We start from the raw sequence: 21553 nt of genomic DNA, 5'->3' as shown, positions 1-21553 counted from the left end.
AAGACAAATATGATTTCATTCATGTGGAATTTAAGAAAGAAAACAGATGAACACAGGGGAAGGGAAGGAAAAATAAGATGAAAATAGGGAGGCAAACCATAAGAAATACTGAACTCTAGGAAACAAACTGAGGGTTGTTGGAGGGGAGAGGGGGTGGGTGGGGAAAGGGATAATTGGGTGATAGGCATTAAGGAGGGCACTCAATATAATGAGCACTGGGTATTGTACGCAACTGATGAATCATTAAATTCTACCCCTAGAACTAATAATACAGTATATGTTAAATAAATTGAATTTAAATAAAGAATAAAAAAAGAAACAGACACATAGATCAGTGGAACAGAATAGAAAATCCAGAAATAAACCCACAAATAGAGGGTCAATTAATCTTCCACAAAGCAGGAAAAAAACATCCAACAGGAAAAAGACCGGCTCGCACAACAAATGGGTGTTGGGAAAAATGGACAGAAACATGCAAAAGAAAGAAATGGACCATTTTCTTATACTATACACAAAAATAAATTCAAAATAGACTAAAGACCTAAATGTGAGGCCTGAAACCATAAAAATCCTAGAGGAGAGCACAGGCAGTATTTTTTCTGGCATTGGCCATAGCAACTTTTTTCTAGATATGTTCCTGGGGCAAGGGAAACAAAAGCAAAACTTAACTATTAGGACGACGACAAAATAAAAAGCTTCTCCACAGTGAAGGAAACAATCAACAAATCTAAAAGGCAACCTACAGTACGGGAGACGATATTTACAAATGACATACCTGATAAAGAGTTGATATCCAAAATACATAAAGAACTAATAAAACTCACCCCCCACCAAAAAAAACCCCCAAATAATCCAATTAAAAAATGGCCAAAGACATGAACAGACATTTCTCCAAAGAAGACATACAGATGGCCAACAGATACATGACAGCATGTTCAACATCACTCATCATCAGGGAAATGCAAATCAGAACTACAATGAGCTATCACTTCACACCTGTCAGAATAGCTAAAATCAACAACACAAGAAACAACAGGTGTTGGTGAGGATGTAGAGAAAAAGGAACCCTATGCACTGTTGGTGGGAATGCAAACTGGTGCAGCCACTGTGGAAAACCATATGAAGTTTCCTCAAAAAGTTCAAAATAGAATTACCATATTACCCAGCAATCCCACTACTGGGTATTTACTCAAATACAAAAACATCTATTCAAAGGGATACATGCACCCAATAGCCAAATTATGGAAGCAGCCCAAATGTCCATCAATGTCCATCAACTGATGACTGGATAAAGAAGATGTGGGGTGGGTGTGTGTCTGTGTGTGCATGGGTGTGTGTGGGTGTGTGGTGGAATATTACTCAGCCATAAAAAAGAATGAAATCTTACCATCTGCAATGACATGTATAATTCTACAGAGTATAATGCCAAGTGAACCAAATCCGAGAAAGACAAGTATCGTATGATTTCACTCATATGTGGAATTTAAGAAACAAATGAGCGAAGGGGAAAAAAAGAGACAAACCAAGAAACAGACTCTCAACTATAGAGAAAAAACTCATGGTTACCAGCGGGGAGGTGGGTGGGGGGATGGGTGAAATAGGTGATGGGGATTAAAGAGTGCACTTGTCATGATGAGCACAGGGTGAACAAAAACTTTAAAAAAAAGTATTCATAGAGTTCAGAGAGGAAAATAGGTAGAAAATTATAAATAACAATGATAGTGAACAAGAATATGAATGAAATGCCTAGAAGATTAAGACATGTTTTACAGATAAAGTGACATTGAAATTTAGTCTTCACATACAAGTATGTTTGCTGGACAAGGTGCACATACAGGTGGAAAATCCATGCTGTGTCTGGTAGGAGATGGCAAGAGCTGCAATGGGGTAGCTGCAACTAGAATATGACAGAATTCACTTGGGCTTTTTCCTTAGAGTGAGGAGCCATTCAAAGGTCTTAAGGAGGAAAACAGTGTCAGATGTTTAAAGAGGAAGGAAGAAAAACTGTCACAGCAATATGGCTGATACACTGAAGAGACTATTTTTCCAATATTCTAGGCAAAAGGCCTTAATTTAAGACAGCAGCAGTAGAACTATCTAGTATAGGAGCCCCACTAGAAGTGGTAAAGAGACAGAATGTCGGGGTGCCTGGGTGGCTCAGTCATTTAAGCGTCTCTCTGCCTTCAGTTCATGACCCCAGGACCCTGGGATTGAGGCCCACATCAGGCTCTCTGTTCAGCAGGAAGCCTGCTTCTCCCTCTGCTGCTCCCCCTGCTTGTGTGTGCACGCTCTCTCTGTCAAATAAATAAAATCTTTAAAAAAAAAAAATAAAACATAGATGCTAAGGGAAAAAACAGGAAGAAAAAACAATGAAAATATAACAGCATTCCTAGGAAGTGCTTGTTTTGGGGTAAAAGGGTAGGGATGATATTTTCTTCAGTTTCTTCCAGCATCCGTTTTCTTTTCGAATTTCCCCACAGTAAGCACCCATACCCATGCAATTTAGGAAATAAAGGAAAAATATTTTAACTAATAACAAATCTCTTTAAAGTTTGCATAAAGCAAATTGAAATCTTTACTTATATATGTTTTAATGAGGGTTAGAGTAACAATGTTTTTTAGATAAGTTTCATTTAGATAAGAATGGTACATAGGCTCACATCTACATTGTTCATTCTCTAGGCTAGGCAGCCTTTGGTGTGACTTTCTACTGCTAGTCTGAGGTCTTTTTCCTTCCTATTCTATGGCTACGGGAAACAGATTTTTTTCCTCTGTGATCTTTATGCCCTGGTGTTATTCTTGTAAACATGTGACTTGGCAAATGGGACTTTACAGATGAAATTAAGGTTGCTAGCCTTAAAACCAAGAGATTATCCAGGTGAGCCCAATTTAATCACAGGGGCCCTTAAAATCAGAAGAGGAAAGCAGAAGAGTCAGCCACCCAGTCAGAGAAATGTAGTGACAAAAGAGGCAGGAGAGATTCAAAGCGTGAGTCCCCTGTTGCTGGCCTTGAGGATGAAGGAAGCCACAGGCCTGGGAACGATGGTGGCCTCTAGAAGCTGTAAATGATCCCTAGCCAAGAGCCACAAAAGAAATGGGACTTCAATCCCACAGCAGCATGGAACTAAATTCAGCCGATAACCTGAAAGAGCCTTGAAACAGACTACTCCCTAGAGCCCTACCCTACCAGTGATTTGGTTTTCAGCCTTGTGTGACGTGAAGAATCAACACCGAACTTCTGACTTACAGAACTCTAAGATAATAAATTTGTGTTAAGTCACTAAGTTTGTAGTAATCTGTTATAGCATCAATAGAAAATACAATGGCTAAAGTTAGAAACTACAACGTATGACAAAGTGGTATGAATTCTTCAAGGAATCTTAGGCAATCATTTTCTACAAAAGCTTTCTCTGTAACTATTGACATGTAGAATATTATCTTAATGACTAAGCAGAAACAAAAATAGCTTTCACATTAACCAGAGACTTTAATTTGATTTTGTGAAAAAAGCTTATAAGCAATCAAGCTGCTTTTCTCTTTTGTGTTTGTTACCTATGAGTACGCACAGTGCAAATATTAATCAGCGAGAACCTGTAACTATGAAATGCTGTGTAGTTCAAGATGACATCTTTACCATGTGGTTACTGGAAGACAGAGCCTTCCCACCAATCATTTAACACCCACAAAAAATACATAACAAACAAAACTGAAATTTGAATCTATGGTTATTAAAACACAAAAGCATTCGAAGTCAGGGCTTTTTTCCTTTTTCCTGAAATAAATTATAAAAAGTGATCCTAATTTCAAAAGTTTTAAAAAGATTTTAATAGATATGTACCAAGTGCTTTGACAGGTGAATATATCAGTCTATGGGATATTTTCTTCTTTTTCAAAAATAGGCTAAGAAAAAATGAACGCAGGATATTCTTGAAAATTTTTTGACTAATTAATATCCAATCTTACATTTTCTTATGATTGTCATGGCCATAACCTAATGGCTATCAACTTTCAGTTTTATTTGTTGAACTCAAAATTCACTGTATGATATTTAAGCATACATGACAAAGAACACAGGCATTCTTCTTAAAACAATATTTAGATTACTCTGCTTAGAGTTCACAGTTCTCTAACAATTTTACATTAAACACACAAAACACTGTACAACCAGATATTTGTGAACAGTCTTGAGAGAAAGCTGTATTTTGGTACATTAAGGCAGCTTCAGCCAACATTTTAAGAAGTTCTGAATATTTGTTGCCACAAAAGACAAGTTCAAATGTGAATATTTGATATTTTCAAGAAATTTTAAGTCATTAAAGTAAGAATACCATAATTTGTGAAACTATGGTTTCAAAACGTTTTTACCACTATATTCTTACTGCATGAGACTTACCTAAAATCAAGATATTCATCCTATCAGTATCAAAGATTTCTATTAAAAAAAGGAAGGGATTTACCTTAAATATGATGATAAACCCTGTATTTAAGTGAGAGCCTTCAAACGGTTACTCACACACATCTGTGAGGTAGGTTATCGTCCACATTTTGTAGATGAGGAAATCCAACCAAACTGAGAATCACATGCCAAGTTAGATTTTTGTTCTTTGCTCTGCATTATTTCTTGCCTTTACAAACATTTTAAAGAGTTGAAATGTAAAGACTGTTAATCACTGCATTCATTTTAAAAACATGAGAAAGCAACTAAAATTTCACCAAAGTGACTTAAAAAGTGAAGCAACATAAAAGGAAAAGAAAAATACATCCAGTGAACAGTTTCTGACAGTGTTAGGGTGAGGTATGTCCAAAGGAGCCTGAAAAGCAAACAGGCAAAAGCAAACAATGTAACCATTTGTGGAGGGCAGAACTAAGGAAAAATGAGAGCAATTAGAAAAATGACTTCAGACACATTTTTGACTAATTATTAGTATTCCTATAATTTGAGAAGGCACAATTAAGGTGTTTTGTTTAGAGCAATGGATCTATTTGTTTTTTGTTTTTGTTTTTCCCATTCAGGAAAATGTTATCCGTCTAGAAGAATGGCCTTTCTTTGTAACAAAACTAACTTAAAAGGGATTTTGAGCTGTGAGAAATAATGCTTATAAGCAGCAAAAAACTATGTAGTTCTCCTTGGCTAGAACATTCCTATTCCTCCTTGAAATTTTAAGTCAACACAAAGTAGTTAACCTTGTCAAAACTCTGTGTATGTTCAGAAAAGTTTTCATGCTAGGATATTCCTACAAATACTTAAGCTTTTTTTCCTGGAAAGAACACACTACTCCGGGGTTTCCTTAATTGCACTTTAAATGTAATTGAAATTTACCTACCTTGCTTGTCCAAATAATCACGAGCTACTTCCATAAAATCTAAACTGCTTTGGATATAAAGAATAGTTACCCAGAGTCCCATCACAGTCATGGCTTACACACTGGCACTGCTCTGCAAGGGTGGCAGTAAACACGAACACTGCCTCGCTACGTTGATACAGGCCCACGGTCTGGTAACTTCTAGACCCGGCCTGATTCTTATCAGGTTATGGCTGAAAAAGTTTAATTAAAACTCAATCCAGTCTAGACTGTGAGTCCTGTTCTTTATGCTATTACTGTACAGTGGCATCAGATCCATCAAGATTATATGTGGAAAGGCTAGTAAGGATGCCTGCAACTTGTTTAAGTAACATATCATTTTTTTTTAAAGATTTTATTTATTTATTTGAGAGAGAGAATGAGATAGAGCATGAGAGGGGGGAGGGTCAGAGGGAGAAGCAGACTCCCTGCCGAGCAGGGAGCCCGATGCGGAACTCGATCCTGGGACTCCAGGATCACGACCTGAGCCGAAGGCAGTCGCTTAACCAACTGAGCCACCCAGGCGTCCATAACATATCATTTTTTAAAGCTCATCAAACAAATTACATTTCAAAGTTCTGTAAGATTTGGGAGACTATCAAGCCAATAATAGGTAGTTTGTGAACAGAGATATGCTCTATGAAAACAGTGTTTAACTTCTAAATACCCATACAAAATGAAAAATCATCAATCTGCATATGAAATTTAGATAAGCCTATTTCAGATAACAGTCAAAAACTATGATAATTTAAGACAGGGGCTGGGGCTAGTTTTACTTTTTATAAAAGACTATGCTACAAGGATCATGTAAATAAAATTAAAGGAAGAATCATGCCTAAAAGTTTCTTCAGTATTTTATAAGCACCCTCAATAACTCAGAAGTACTTATAAATATATCAGTATGCTAATCATAAATACTTCAGATAATTTTATTTCGTACAATCAACCGGTTCAAATAATTAAACTAAGAAATATTCAGTTAAGACTACATTATGTCACTCTAAGACTTGAAAGCAATACATCTGTGTTTATCTTTATTACCTAACTACTCAGATGTTTCGGTGATTCAGACTGTTCTCCCCTAGAGGAAGGTGGCGTAGAAAAAGCAGTGATCATCGCTGAATACTTGTATGGCATTAAAGCTTTATGAAGAGCTTTGGGGTCCTGCTTCCTCAACTGGAAAATGGTTATACCTCACAAGGTTACTGTAGTGTATTAACTAAGTTAATAGATATGGTCTCTGGATCTAAAAATCACTATAAAATGTATGGAACACTTCCAATACTTCAAGTTAGTAATATTTTGCTTATGCCAAGTGCACATGTTTTAATGTGTTTGGTTTTCTGGATGATTTTTGCCATTTATATTCCAGAGGACAGCTGTATTTAAATTTTTTTTCAAGTATATACCTTTAAAATGCCTCACCAAATACAGAACATTCACACTAGTATAAAATCTCTAAATATATAAAAAGTGAACACTAATACAAATCATACAAAAAAAGCAAAGACAGAACTTTAAAGTTCAAAGGTACCTCGGAGGCCTTTTAGACTATTTCTCCCACTTTAGAGGTTACTAACTGAGGTCCAACATAGGTGTGACTTACTAACCAATTGCACATATCCCTCATCCAGAATTTCTAATAGAGCCTCTGAGAACTATTATTAAAATAAATTACCTTCCCTATTTAAAAGGTCACAGAGTGACAGAATGACCAGGTAAAGAAATGCCAGACTGAAAAGGTGGAGTTCTTTAAAAACAAAACCAGACAAAACTGTGAACATGGTTAGCATTTAGATATTGGGATTTCACAGCCAGTAACAGGATTTAAATTATTAACCAATGAATAGACAAAGATACTGTGTCTGTGGCAGGCACATTCTAAGCTTTTATATTTTATAAATGGAAGGTACAGTGCTTATATTAACTCAGTATACTGCACATTAATAGATGCTAGAGATAAATTCAAATAGTCAAAAAACCTGTAACAGTTGTCTATGATTATTTTCTCAATTATGTCTCTTCTAATATAAAAAAAACAATTTATGTTCCCTGAGTACAAACTGGCTACAGAATAAGAAAAAGCAAGCCCACAATTACGTAACTGTCATGGGAACCCTATTTGCAGAAAATGGAGAATTGTCTGTAAAACATATAGCCAGTTCCCTGACAGAGAAATACTGGTACTTCCGATTAATTTAGGCTCCTAGTATAGACGGCTAATATTAAGGAGTGCAAACACTTGAGGTTACAAAAGTGTGCCAAAAGTTTGTTGATCAAAACAAAAACCTGACTTGAAATAGTTTGCCTACCTCCCTATTCAATATGTTATCTGTTCCTACATTAAAGATTACAGGAATTAGATCTAAGTATGGTGTCCTGTACTTAGAAAATGATCACTGACTATACATTTTGAAAGTGAGAATCAATGTCATAGGCTCATTGCCCACAGAGCCGCAGAGCCATAAGCATTAGTCACTAGTTTCTCAGGCCTTTTTTACAAGTAATCTGGTTTAAGGTTTTTCAGCTATCCATTAAACACAAATTTTGCTCCCAAACAATACCACAACCTGATTAAGAAAATCAAGGTGCTATGAAACACATCACGGCCATACGAAATTCTGTTTAGTCCAGCATTTGCTCAAAATGAGTATGTCCACAGTTAAAATGAAATTTTTCTGATTCTGAACCATATTTTCTCCAACAACTGATAAGGAGAAAAGGTATCTTAATTCTCTTCTTTCCTATGTTAATTATAATTATATAATTACATATGTATTATTATATATGTAATATATGTATTACATATATAACTAATTATAGCAACCTGGGACAATAATTTTCCTAAAATAGTATTTTCCAAATTTGCCTTTTCCCATGGGATATTAAGCTTAAAAGTAGTTAAATTAATTTGGGCAAAGCAGGGTTAAAGTTTTCTTTTTTTCACTGAAGGACTTTTCAAAGTCTTTAATGCTCATATTCATTGTCATCCTCAAGCAGGAGTATGGCATATAACATTTTCCAAACTTGTTCAATGGACTCGTTTTTCAGCAGGGCACCTCAGGGATACAGTGTGGGAAATGCTATTATAGAACCATATGGAGTCCATTTCCATGATGTAGCTAAGTCTTTATAACCTAGTAATAGAAGCTCTCCTCCAAAATCTTAACTTGAAGAAATTCTTCCCACCCAAGATCTAACAACCACATACCACATCCACAATTAACCAACTTACAAGACTGAAATGTGTGAATTTAGCAATTGATTCTTTCCCTCTTTCTGCCCATTAGCAACAAAAACCTCCTATGACAATGTTCCAACCCCTATTATGCTGGACTGAGCCTCCTGAAATCTTCTCTGTATAAAGCAATTTACTATGCCTTCTAGATTCAGAGTAGCTATGCTTTAAAAACATAAGCATGCAAGAACCAAAACTGCAACCCTGGTTCTCCTAAAATTCAACAGATAACCATCAAAATGTAGATATTCACAAATACTGGCAAGAATGAGAAAACAGTATATAATATTTTTAATTCTCAATAAACATGATAATCACCAATATAAAGTAATTTTGTTATGAATAAGTTTTTAATATCTGATTTATTCGACTAACAAAGCTAAAATGCCACTGTATTCCTTGCTGCTATTTCTCCACCTTCAAAATTGTTAGGGATTTTGTCATTGGGGATAAGGAATCATCAGATTAATTCCTATTTATAAGGTCAATCATAGTCAAGCAAATATTATGAGGTGGCCCTGTTTTTCCCAAAAGAGGTATTTACACGTTTGGAGAGGTCAAAATTATGCCCTATCTATAATGCACAGCCGGACTGCTTATCCCTATAAAAAACAATCACAAAAAGTACCCTTTGGTGCCACTAGATGGCAATCTTTCAAAGGTTTAAACTTAAAACAGTTTAATGCAAACCCACCCTTTTTCCCAAATTGGCAAAGATTCCTTTTGATATTAAGAAGTCAGACTTAAAAGTTACTTAACACAATTTTTAAAAAGTTCTATAAACCAATATGATGTGACACACTGCAAACTCCTGACTCAAAACTACTTAAAGATAGATATGCTTATCTTCCATAAACATAAGAGAAACTTGGCCAAAGATTTTCATTCACTTCTTGGTAGAAAACATTATTTTTGGCAAAGAGAAACCTGTTTCCAAGAGCTTAATCTTTTCTAGGGTAAGTCAGGTGAATGAGAGTGTTAATTACAACATATTAAACATTAATAAATACAAATTAGATAAATTACACATAATTTAAAAATTAAATACTTTCATTAAAACAATATAAGCAGTGAGCTATTATCTACTCTGCTGTATACAGGTTTCTTTTTAATCTTTAAAAAAAAAAAAACCTGCACAAAGCAAAACAAAGAAACTGTTTGGTTTTCCTTTAAAAGCACTGGTGTGTGAATACATATATGTATATATGTAAACACCACATACATTTATTCAAGAGAGATTTTTTTTTTTTAAAGGTTTAAGGCTTCCCTATCCTAACAGCCTCAACAGTGAAGATCACAGCCTAACAAGCTTTGGAAATACACAAAAGCCCTTAAGGCCAAAACAGTGTTTTCAAACTGGATGGCTAGCAACCAAGATATAGAACAAAGAAAGGGAACCAGAAAAGATTTAAAAGCTAAGTCAATCAGCCACCAAGGATTAAACAACAAAGTAAATGGTAGTGGGAAGGTGAGGGAGAGGGGTGGCTGTGATAACAAACTTGAACTTTAGATGAGGAATTAGCATTGTGGGATGCAGGGTGACATACGCACACACTCCCCACCACCACATACATTAAATCAAAGGTAAGAGTTCTCTTTTAAGGGACCGTTGATATTTTGCTTTGTTTCATTTAACTATTTTATCATGCTTGGTAAAATACAAAAATAAATAGAGCCAAAAAGAATTTGAGAAAGGTAGTTTTGAAGGCATATTTTAAAATGATGTTAAGTTTTTAAAAAAATGTTAAGTTTATGAAAAACACAAAAATTGTTACAATTCCAGATGTTCCAATACTGAGTAGAACACTGAAAACTCTTCAGATAAATGTTATTCAAGGAAATCTCGAAATAAAACCTCTAGCTGGTTGTAAGATGTTTTTAAGGAACCTGGAAACCAGTTACCTGTTTCAGGACCACAGCCCTTCTATTAAACACTAGGCAGTATTTGCAAAAGCTAAAACTACTAGAACTTGGCTTCTGAAATTTTGGGGGCCAGCCTCTAAGGCTTCAACATTTAAATATCATCTTATTAATGGCTGTGTTATTATTATTATTTTTTTTTATCTTGTGCAAGTGAACTGGGTGCATAAACACAGCTTAATGCCTGCTGAACTTTAGGAAATAAAGTAGATTTACCTACATTAAATAGTAAAGCAAAGAGGTGTTGCCAAACCACCCTGTGATGAGAGGATTCACCAGTGAAGGTGTATTAATCATCTGTAGTGAACTCACAATTTTAAAGTAACAATAATCTTCATCAATGTTCACCAATTAAAGATACTGCCTCTATGAATTTATCATAGGCAAAATAGAATTACAGATGTCTACAGGTAAATAAAATGTCAGACTTTTTTTTTTTCAGTAATTTCAATGGCACTGAGTGTCCCCTGGAAATATTCATGACTCTCCATCAGTATTCCAGAGTATATGATATCCATAAGTAAAATAATAATTTTAAGAATCTATCTGATTTTCACAGTGTAATAACAGAAAGACAGAAACTAGAGAAACATCATCAATGGGCTAAAGTAGTGATCAGACTGGCACACATTTCAAAAAAATCCATGGTGTGACTGCCTAGGCGGGGTGGAACTGAAGACAATGTGCTTCCGGTCAAAGAGCCAGGGAGAGAGCCAGGAAGTGAATGGCTCTCCGCTGTTACACAATCAAAACTTGATCTTGGTCTATGTAAGCCAGCAGCAGAACAGGAACGCTGAGGTGTTGAAGAACCCGACCTCTGCTCCACCACCTCATCTGAAATGGATGAAAGAAGAGCAATTTATATGAAAGGTATATTTGCCCAAGTCCTATGAAGATGCTACATTCAGAAAACTGAGTAAACATATCTGAACAAGGGCAACTTCACGGATGTCATGTTTCAGAGTTTTAAGAGCAGGGGTGGCAATACCCCTTTCCTCCCACAATCATAACAGACATCACTCATCAACCACAACACTAACAGTCAAAATGTCACCCCTAAATCCTTCTCAACACAGTATTTGGCATCAGCCTTGAAATCAAAACTGATATCCCATTTGAAGAAAGCAGATCCCTGAAGGATTATTTTCTTGCAGCATATTAACAAAAAATATCATAAAATAAAAATAAAAGTTACCATTATACAGTGGTTCTGAACCTTCAGTACACATTGCCTGGGAATGGGGCGAGGAAAATCTTGTTAAAAATAAAGATTTCCAGTTTCCCAGGACTCACCTCTAGAAATAAATTCTGACTTGGTAGATCTGGGGGTAGTTCCCAACAATCTGCATTTTAATAAGAATTCTAGGTAATTCTGATGATGGTAATTCTGATGACAGCCAATGGTAGCTCAAGAATAAAATTTAACAGTTCTATTGAAAACAACTTCCCTAACTCTGAACCTCAGTTCTCTGGTTCTATCCAGCACCTGACCCCTGGTTTACTGTTTTTATCCCACTTGGGCCTCTGAACTGAACAAGCATATTTGGTTCATGAGAGTTTGACTTCTGGTACCCACTAAATACTTAGACATAACCCACACCTCCCTGACTCCTTCGTCTCCTGAATGGCTGGGGCATCAAAATCCAACCTGAATACAAGGAGAGGTTCATTTGGCCAACCAGGATGAGGGAAGTTGATATGAACTTCTGGAGAAGTTTAGATATTACAATCCTAACAATAATAAAATATGAATGAAGAAATGTGACAAAGAACTTAACATCAGGCAATTTTAAAATTGCCTCCCTGTTATTCCTTACTTTTGCTCCACAGCCAACACTTCAAGTGAGTTTTTTATGCCAAGGAGGCACATCTTTTGGAGAGGTGCTGGGTTAGAGATAGTCCACATCTTCAATCCTTTTCATTTCACTTGCATTTTTAATTAACTCTAGATTACTTAAAAACCAGTATAGAAGACCTACCCACCATGTCTTTGAGATGATTTAACATCTTGTCAACTAGGGCCAAGTTTTATCTTCTCAGAGCTCATGCCTGCATAGCTTCCTTACCATCAATGCTTTTAAAGTCCAAAAGATAGCTTCTATTGTCAACCAGGTAAAGTTGTAAGCTCATTTTCACATAATTGCCAGTCACTGGATTTTTTCTTCTTACACGAAGATGGTATGCATTCACTACCTAAAATGTGAAATCTTTTTTAAGGAAAAATGTTAAAAAAACAAACTGCACAATCTCCCTTATTTTATTGCAAAGAATATCAAAAGAAATAATGGACAGAGGTGGGGTAGAGAAGGAATTCCTGAATGATCTTTTCATATTACATGACAGTTTAGTATTTATTTAATCTCCACTAATAGTATTGTCTGTGCAGATCAATAGAAATTTAAAGGGAACTCAGAGATTATATACAGTCTAGCCTTCATTCTAGCTATGCCTCTGCTCTAAAATGTCAACAATAATTCCGGTCACCCAGCCTCAACTTGAATACCTTTACCTATTAATATGGAGTAGGAGGAATAAAAGAGAACTAACATGTTAATGGTTTGCATTAGGCAGTATAAACAGGTACTGTCACAAAATTTATGTATCCCAATAATCCTGTGAAGAAGTACTATTTGCCTTTTGAAGAGAAGAAAACTGCAGCTCTGATAAAGATGATTCTGGGTTTTCAAAACATCTATCAAATGAGTTCCAAATTCTTTTCTGTATGTAATTTTAAAGATATGAGTGTCTCTCTTAACTAAATTGCTTAAGCAAAGGGGGATCTGGTTTTTAAATGGTTTTAAGGAACTATTATCTTGTTTATTCATTTCATGTGCAAATAAAATGGAAATGACAGATGTTTCAAACATGTCAAATGAATATATATAGGGTATATTTGAACATTTTTAAAAATTCCTCCTTTAAAAATACATTCATAGTCCTCAAGAAAGGAACAAGAATGAAAGGATATCTGAAATGAAAAAAATGCTTTTCCTCCCACATATACTCAAATAGAATTGCAATGAATTTGAGCACTATTTAAAAAAAAAAAAAAAGAAAATTGGGGACTAAGAGTAAGAAAAATACATATAACCAAGGATTAAAAGCACTGGCCAAATAAAAGAGATTTTCTTAATCTACAGAAAGGTATTTGTTGATTGAATAAATATGTCCTGATGGTATCATTTGTATTGACCCCTAGCTGTTATAGCTAGTGGGAAAAAGAAAAGAAAGAAAAGTAAAAACATAGCATCTTCAAAGACACATGACTTTTTATTGCTATGATGCAGGTGGAAATAGGTGGACTATTTTCTCAGGTGATTTCAGGTTGATTACTTTGTTTCTTGGCCAAGAATGCTAGTCTCTAAATAAAAAATATTGTAGGTCCTCAGCATCAACAACTCTTCATGCTTTCAGAACTTTGTTTAGTATTGAATGCACCTGGTATATTAATGGAAAAATGGGGTTTATCATTCAGAAGCATCAAGACCACTAAATTTGTATCTAAATCAAAAACAACTTTTTAATTGACCTAAGTACTCAACTCAGTAGATCAGAGCAGCTTACTATACAAAAAAACAAAAAAGCAAACTTTTACAAATGATCTTAATATACAATTTCCTACCTTCCATTCAAAATCCAGCTGCTTCATAGCTCGGTAGACTTCAGCCATAATGTCATACGGTTTGCTTTGACTTCTGATTCCAAGATGCCATTTGGCTTTTTTCACAGCTAAAGATTTGGGCTTAGTTGTATTCAGTGCATCCAACGGACATCTTGCTTTAGGGCTGTCTGCTATAAGAGGTGGCATCCTTTCTGGATGAGGTTTCAGGCCTGGGGGAATATGCATGGTACTATCATCCATAAAAGAACCAGTTGGGGGACTAGAGGCGAGGTAGAACTCACTGGCTTGGTTCATTATTCTCCGATTGTCAATGATAAGATGATAAGCCACTGCAAGCTGGTCTTGAGGGTCACCACTATATAAACTGTTCATTACTTCTGATTCTGTACACTCAAATTTTTCACACACTTCTTTCACAGCCTCATCATCAATGACGTTAGCATCATAGGAGGGGTCTTCAGGAAATAAGTAACTGGGCAAATCTTGTTTAAACCATTCATGCTCTCTAGGAAAAATACCACAATACACTATTGTAAGAACATGCTTTGGCAAGTCCCAAATAATTTAGACATGGGGCAATAAAATATAACAGAATCAGAAAGACCTGTTCTCTATGTGACCCTGGATAAGTTAATTAACCCCCACCCTTGAATAACTATGATTATTCAGACTTGGGTATTTGGCTGACATTTTCTGAAAAATTAGTAAAATGAGCCTGTCACTAAACAACTGGCAGTATTTTTTTGCCAGTGATAAAGTTCAACCTTTCAAGCGAAGTTTTAGAATTCTATATAATTTGTACCTGCCTCCATGAGTTTGACAGCTTCCTACTACTTAAAGATTCTCTAATAACTTTATAATGATAACAATGAACATGATTTCTAATACTTTATAATGAACATGTCACCAATTGGAAAATCTTTTTAACTCAATAACCCGGTTATTTTCAAAATGACCAATGCATGATGTTACAGAATCATACACGGGTAAAATATCCACAAAACACAAAAAAGACCAATGTATTTTAATGTAATAAAGTACAAAAGTACACCGAGATGTTTTCTCATTTGATACTGTAACTAACAAGTTAAGCTTTGGCTTAATATCAAAGAAGAATATCCACAACTATCTGAAAGACTGTTAAAATGTTCCTCCTTTTCCAATCACTTATTTGAGTGGGGTCAGCTTTTCCTCATAGATTGCAACTAATACAACATATTGCAACAGACTGAATGAAGAAGTAGACTAAGAACCTAGCTGCTGTCTCTGAGTAAGCCCAACACTTAAGAGAATTTGAAAATGTAAAATAATACCACTCTCGTTACCATTTTTTGGGTTATTTTTCATAAAAGATATGTTATTTAGATTAACATGTAGTAGCTTTACTGCTATTTTGAAGTGAATTGAGTGTTTTTTTTTAAGTTTCTCAGTTTTAATTTCTTATATGATAAATATTGATATAACCATCATTAAAAAACACAATTCTTAGGGCGCCTGGGTGGCTCAAATGGTTAAGCATCTGCTTTCGGCTCAGGTCATGATCCCAGGGTCCTGGGATCGAGCCCCACATCGGGCTCCTGGCTCAGTGGGGAGCTTGCTTCTCCCTCTCCCTCTGTCTCTCCCATTGCTTATGCTCTCTATCTCTATGTCTCGAATAAATAAAATCTTTAAAAAAAAACCAACCCACAACTCTTTGGAATCCTCAATTTTAAGACTGTAAAGAAGTACTAAAACCAAAAAGTTTGACAATCAGTCGCCTAAATCTTATTTTCTCACGCTTCTGGGCCTTTGCACATGATGTTACTATTGCCATCCAAGAACATCCCACCCCTTTTCATCTAACATGTACTATTCCTTCGAGACTGCACAAGCATTGCTACATGGTAGAACTGGGCACCCTCTAAGCTAAATTCAGATCAATATATATTTTGCTTGAATGCTTTCTATTGACTGATTGTCTCACTTATGAATATTAACTAAGGGTATACTGTGGCAAAAAGACACTCCTCCTCACAGAGATTATATCCTAAACTAAATACAGATAAAACAAATATTCACAAAAATAAATATATAGTTTCAAATATACAAATATGAAAATCCTGTGATAAAGATTATAAGAAGAAAACAGGGTAAAATAAGAATATATAAATCAGAATGACAGCCATGTAGTTAGGGAAGCACTAAGTAATATTTAAGCAGATATCAGACTGATTAGAAGTCAGGTGGGAGCAAAGAGCTAGGAAACAGGTATTCCCAGCACAAAAAACAATGTATGTGAAGACAGACAAGAACAAATTGTGCCATATTCCAGGAACGGGACTGAGGCCACTATCATGAAAGGAGGAGTTACAGGTTGGAGGGGCAAAAGCTATCAAATATTTTGGAGAGCTATAGGCTAGAAGAAAGATTCTGGGACTAGAATCTATGCTTGATGAAAATCACTGAAAGACTTTACAGAGACAGGGGTGACATGATCTAATTTGCATTCCGTAAAGATCATCCTGCTTGTGATATGGAAACTGAAAAGACAAAAATGATGATGTTGATGATACTGGTGAAATAGTCCAAGTGAGAAATTATGGTGTGCCAGGCCCTGAGGAGGATACAAAGATGAATCTTCTACAGCTTCTAGTAGATCTTTCTATTGTAACACTCACACTTTCTTACAGGTGTTGATTTTTTTCTTAATCTTACCCACCAAACTCAGAGCTCCTTGAAACAGGGACCATGCCTTACTTAGCTGTATTCCACTACCCAACACAAGTAAATGCAGAATAAATAAATGACGTATACATAAAATATGAAAACTAACATTAATTCATTAATGTGTTTATTTCCTGTATCATACTAGGCACCGAAGGCTTAGTAATAAAAATGTGATATATTACTTTTTCAACAGAAACAGAAGACACTATATATCTAACATTTTAAAAATATTAATGACAAATAGGGAAGCTGAGCACTTCTGAATGAACTCCAAAAATTCACTCTTCCATAAAAGCATTCAGACTACTAGCAAAAATCACCAAAATCAACTTTTCCAGAACCCTGGAAATTAATCAAAAGCCTGCAACATTCTGAGAAGTATTTACTCAAGAAAAGAGCTGATCTCAGTAACAACAGTGAGATCTGAGACATTTTAAGTTGCCCTATATCCATCTCCCTTTCCCCATTTCTATGGTAGCCTTGAAAACCAACAGTCTCACAAGACCAACAGTCGCACAATCATGGTAGCCCAGAAAACCAGCAGCCTAGCAACCACTAAGGGGGAGATAGGTTTAGAATTAGAGCAGAATAGGTTCAGAATTCTCCAAAAGTCCTATCCTCAGAGAACTGTCATTATTTGACAAGTCTGGAAGTTCCCTGGAAATCTCCATTTGGCAGGCCTTGTCTTTTTCTGACCTGATTCAGAGTTCCCTCACTGCAAATAGCCTTCTCCCCAGGACATTTGTCAAAACAACCAATGGCAACAGTGACATCCCAGCTGCCTAAAGAGGCAGTAAGAGTTGGAGCAAACAAGAAGCTAACCAAAAACCTTAAAATGAAAAGTTCGGGAATAGGAGTTCCACTGAGGTCTTTGAAATACTCTTGATATATTCCTGGGACTCAAGAAGGCCATGCACATATGCAGGGCTGTGTGCCTGCCCAAGAAGATCCTCACTTCTAATCACTGGCTGACTTTGAGGCTCTCTGCTAATGTGGAGTGAAGACTAAATCAGTTATAAGCTTCTCTTCGGAGCAACGAAGACATACTCCAACATGCACACACAGTCACTCAGCAAAGGCTGGGAGACTTATTATATTAAGGCATTTAAGGAAAGCTCTAATAATAAGATGACCATTAAGCTAACTAATCAGAGATTTCAGTGGCCAACCATGACAAAGAGTACAAAATCCGTGGAATTAGTTTAGTAAAATCACTAACAAAAGGAACAGCAACAAGAATTACAAACTCAAGACATACGCCCAAAAGAAATGGAAACATATGGCCATAAAAAACTTGTACATGAATGTTCAAAGCAACATTATTCTTAAGAGCCCAAAAGTGGAAACAACTCAAGTATCCATTAAATGATGGACGGATAAACAAAATGCCATATATCTGTACAATGGAGTATTTTTAAAGAATAAAGGAATGAAGTACTATACATGCTACACCATGAATGAACCCTGAAAACATTATGCTGTGTGCAAGTAGCCAGACTCAAAAGGCTACATGCTATAGGATTCCATTTATATGAAATTTCCAGAATAAGCAAATCCATAAAGGCAGAAAGTAGATTACTGGCTTCCAAGGGATAAAAGGAGGGGGAAATGGGTAATGACTGCTAATGCGCATAGAGTTTCTTTAAGGGAATCAGAAAATGGTGATGACTGTACAACTTTGTGAATATACTAAAAACCACTGAATTATACAATTTAAAGGGACAAATTACGGTATGTGAATTATATCAATAATATAAATAAATGTTTAAGAAATGATAAATAGCGGGGCACCTGGGTGGCTCAGATGGTTAAGCATCTGCCTTTGGCTCAGGTCATGATCCTAGGGTCCTGGGATCGAGCCCCACAATGGGCTCCCTGCTCCGCGGGAAGCCTGTTCTCCCTCTCCCTCTACCTGCTGCTCTGCCTGCTTGTGTTATCCCTCTATCTCTCTGTCAGATAAATAAATAAAATCTTTAAAAATAAAAAAAATAAAAAATGATAAATAGGGAAATAATCTAAATTTTTATTTCTAATTCATTCATTTACACAAAGGACCATAATTCTTTACCATAAGAAAATTGCCAATTAAGAAGTCATACTCAGCTTTTGTTTTCAGGAGCCAGTTTCTGAATTAACTCTATGAAGATAAGCAGTAACCAGAATGTTTATGAGGGTTCACCTAAGTCAAAATCAGTTCATTTCCCACGGGTTACTACACAGCCATCAGAAATTAAGTCTTTCTATCACTATTACCATTGGTACTCAATTTCGGTACTTAAGACTAAATGACTTAAATGAGTTATGGAGACACATGAAAATGAAAACACAATAATCCAACATCTTTGAGATGCAGCAAGAGCAGTTCTAAGAGGGAAATATACAACAATACAGCCCTACCTCAAGAAATAATAAAAAGCTCAAATAACCTACATTTGCACATACAGGAACTAGAAAAAGAAGAACAAAGTCCAAGGTGAGTTGAAGAAAATAATAAAGATCAAAGCAGAAATAAATGACATAAAAATTTAAAAACAATAGAAAAAAATCAGTAAGGGGCACCTAGCTTGCCTAGTAAGAAGAGCATGTGACTCGATCTTGGGGGTTACTGAGATCAAGCCTCACAAGGGGTGTAGAGATTACTTAAATTAAAAAAAAAATTCTTAAGTAAAAAATAAAAAGATCAATAAAATCAAGAGCCAGTTCTTTGAAAAGATAAACAAAATTGATAAACCCTTAGCCAGACTGATCACGGAAAAAAGAGAAAGGAATCAAAATCAGAAACAAAAGAGGAGAGGTATCAACACCACAGAAATACAAAGGACTATAAGAAAATATTACCAAAATTATATGCCAACAAACTAGACAATCTAGAAGAAATGGATAAATTCCTAGAAAGATTCAATCTTTCAAAACTAAATCAGGAAGAAATAGAAAATCTAAACAGACCAAATTAGCATACAAAACTGAATCAATAACCAAAAAATAAAAGTCCAGGATGATATGGAGTCACAGTTGAATTCTACCAAACACCTATTCTCCTCAAACTATTCCAAAAAATAGATAAGGAAGGAAAGCTTCCAAATACATTCTATAAAGCTAGTATTACTCTGATATCAAAACCAGACAAAGACACCACAAAAACAGAAAACTAGCAGCCAATATCCCTGGATGAACAAAGATGCAAAAATCCTCACAAAATATTAGCAAACCACATTCAACAACACATTAAAAGTATCATTCACCACAATCAAGTGGGATTTATTCAGGGAGATGCAAGGATGGTTCAATATTTGCAAATGAATCAACATAATATACCACAACAAAACAAAGAATAAAAATCATATGATCCTCTCACAGATGCAGAAAAAGCATTTGACGAAATTCAACATCCATTCATGATAAAACTCTCAACAAAGTGGGTTTAGAGGGAACATATCTCAACATAATAAAAGCCATATATGAAAAACCTGCAGCTAACATCATACTCAATGGTGAAAAACCGAGAGCTTTTCCCCTAAGATCAGGAACAAGACAAGGACATCCACCCTCACCACTTTTATTCAATATGGTCCTGGAAGTCTTAACTACAGCAATCAGACAAGAAAAAGAAATAAAAGGCAACCATACTGGTAAAGAAGCTGTTAAACTGTCACTATTTGCAGATGACATGACATTATACATAAAAAATCCTAAAGGCTCCACCAAAAAACTACTAGAATAAATTCAGTGAAACTGCAGGATACCTAGAAGTCAGTAGCATTTCTATACACTAATAACAAAGTACTAGAAAGAGAAATTAAGAAAACAATTCCATTTACAACTGCACCAGAAATGATAAAATACCTAGGAATAAATTTGACCAAGGAAGTGAAACACTATGCTCATGGATTGGAAGAATTAGTATTGTTAAAATGTCCATACTACCCAAAGCTATCTACAGATTCCATGCAATCCTTATCAAAATACTAACAGCATTTTTCACAGAACTAGAACAAACAATCCTGAAATTTGTATGGAACTATAAAAGACCTCAAATAGCCAAAGCAATCTTGAGAAAGAAAAATAAAGCTGGAAGTATCAAAATCCCAGATTTCAAGATATAATATAAAGCTAAAATAATTAAAACAGTGGTACTGGCACAAAAATAGACACACAAACAGAACAGAATAGAAAGCCCAGAAATAAACCTATGTTTATATGGTCAATTAATCTGTGACAAAGAAGGCAAGAATTATACAATGAAGAAAAGATAGTCTCTTCAATAAATGGTGCTGGGAAAACTGGACAGCTATATGTAAAAGAATGAAATTGGACCATTTTCTAACATCATACACAAAAATAAACTCAAAGATTAAAGACCTAAATATGAGATTTGAAACCATAAAATTCCTAGGAAAAACACAGGCAGTAATATCTCTCACACCAGCCGTAATAACATTTTTCTAAATATGTCTCCTAAGGCAACGGAACAAAAGCAAAAATAAACTATCAGGACTACATCAAATAAAAAGCTTTTGCACAGTGAAGGAAACCATCAACAAAACAAAAAGACACCCTACTAAATGGGAGAAGATACTTGCAAATTATATATCCAATAAGGGGTTAATGTTCAAAATATATAAAGAATTTACACAACTCAACAACAAAAAAACAAAACAAAAAAACAATTAAAAAACAGGCAGAGGACCTGAATAGACATTTTTCCAAAGAAGACATACAGATAGC

The 21553-nt window shown here is 35.4% G+C and overlaps 1 protein-coding gene across 1 annotated transcript in view; it reads right to left on the bottom strand.

Annotated features, from left to right (window-relative positions):
* Positions 1-9416: 9416 nt before the first annotated feature.
* The window catches only part of PRKAA2 (protein kinase AMP-activated catalytic subunit alpha 2), a 64294-nt gene continuing 52157 nt past the window's right edge, over positions 9417-21553 (bottom strand). Inside the window, exons 7-9 of the mRNA XM_021683942.2 lie at positions 14123-14627; positions 12567-12693; positions 9417-11334 (exon numbers count right to left, since the gene is read on the bottom strand). Coding sequence (XP_021539617.1) covers positions 11096-11334; positions 12567-12693; positions 14123-14627 — 871 coding nt within the window. The 3' untranslated portion in view covers positions 9417-11095. The remainder of the gene's footprint in view (positions 11335-12566; positions 12694-14122; positions 14628-21553) is intronic.

Source organism: Neomonachus schauinslandi, chromosome 4 (genome assembly GCF_002201575.2).
Source record: "Neomonachus schauinslandi chromosome 4, ASM220157v2, whole genome shotgun sequence".
Classification (NCBI taxonomy): domain Eukaryota; kingdom Metazoa; phylum Chordata; class Mammalia; order Carnivora; family Phocidae; genus Neomonachus; species Neomonachus schauinslandi.
This window is presented reverse-complemented; position numbering and strand designations above follow the sequence as displayed.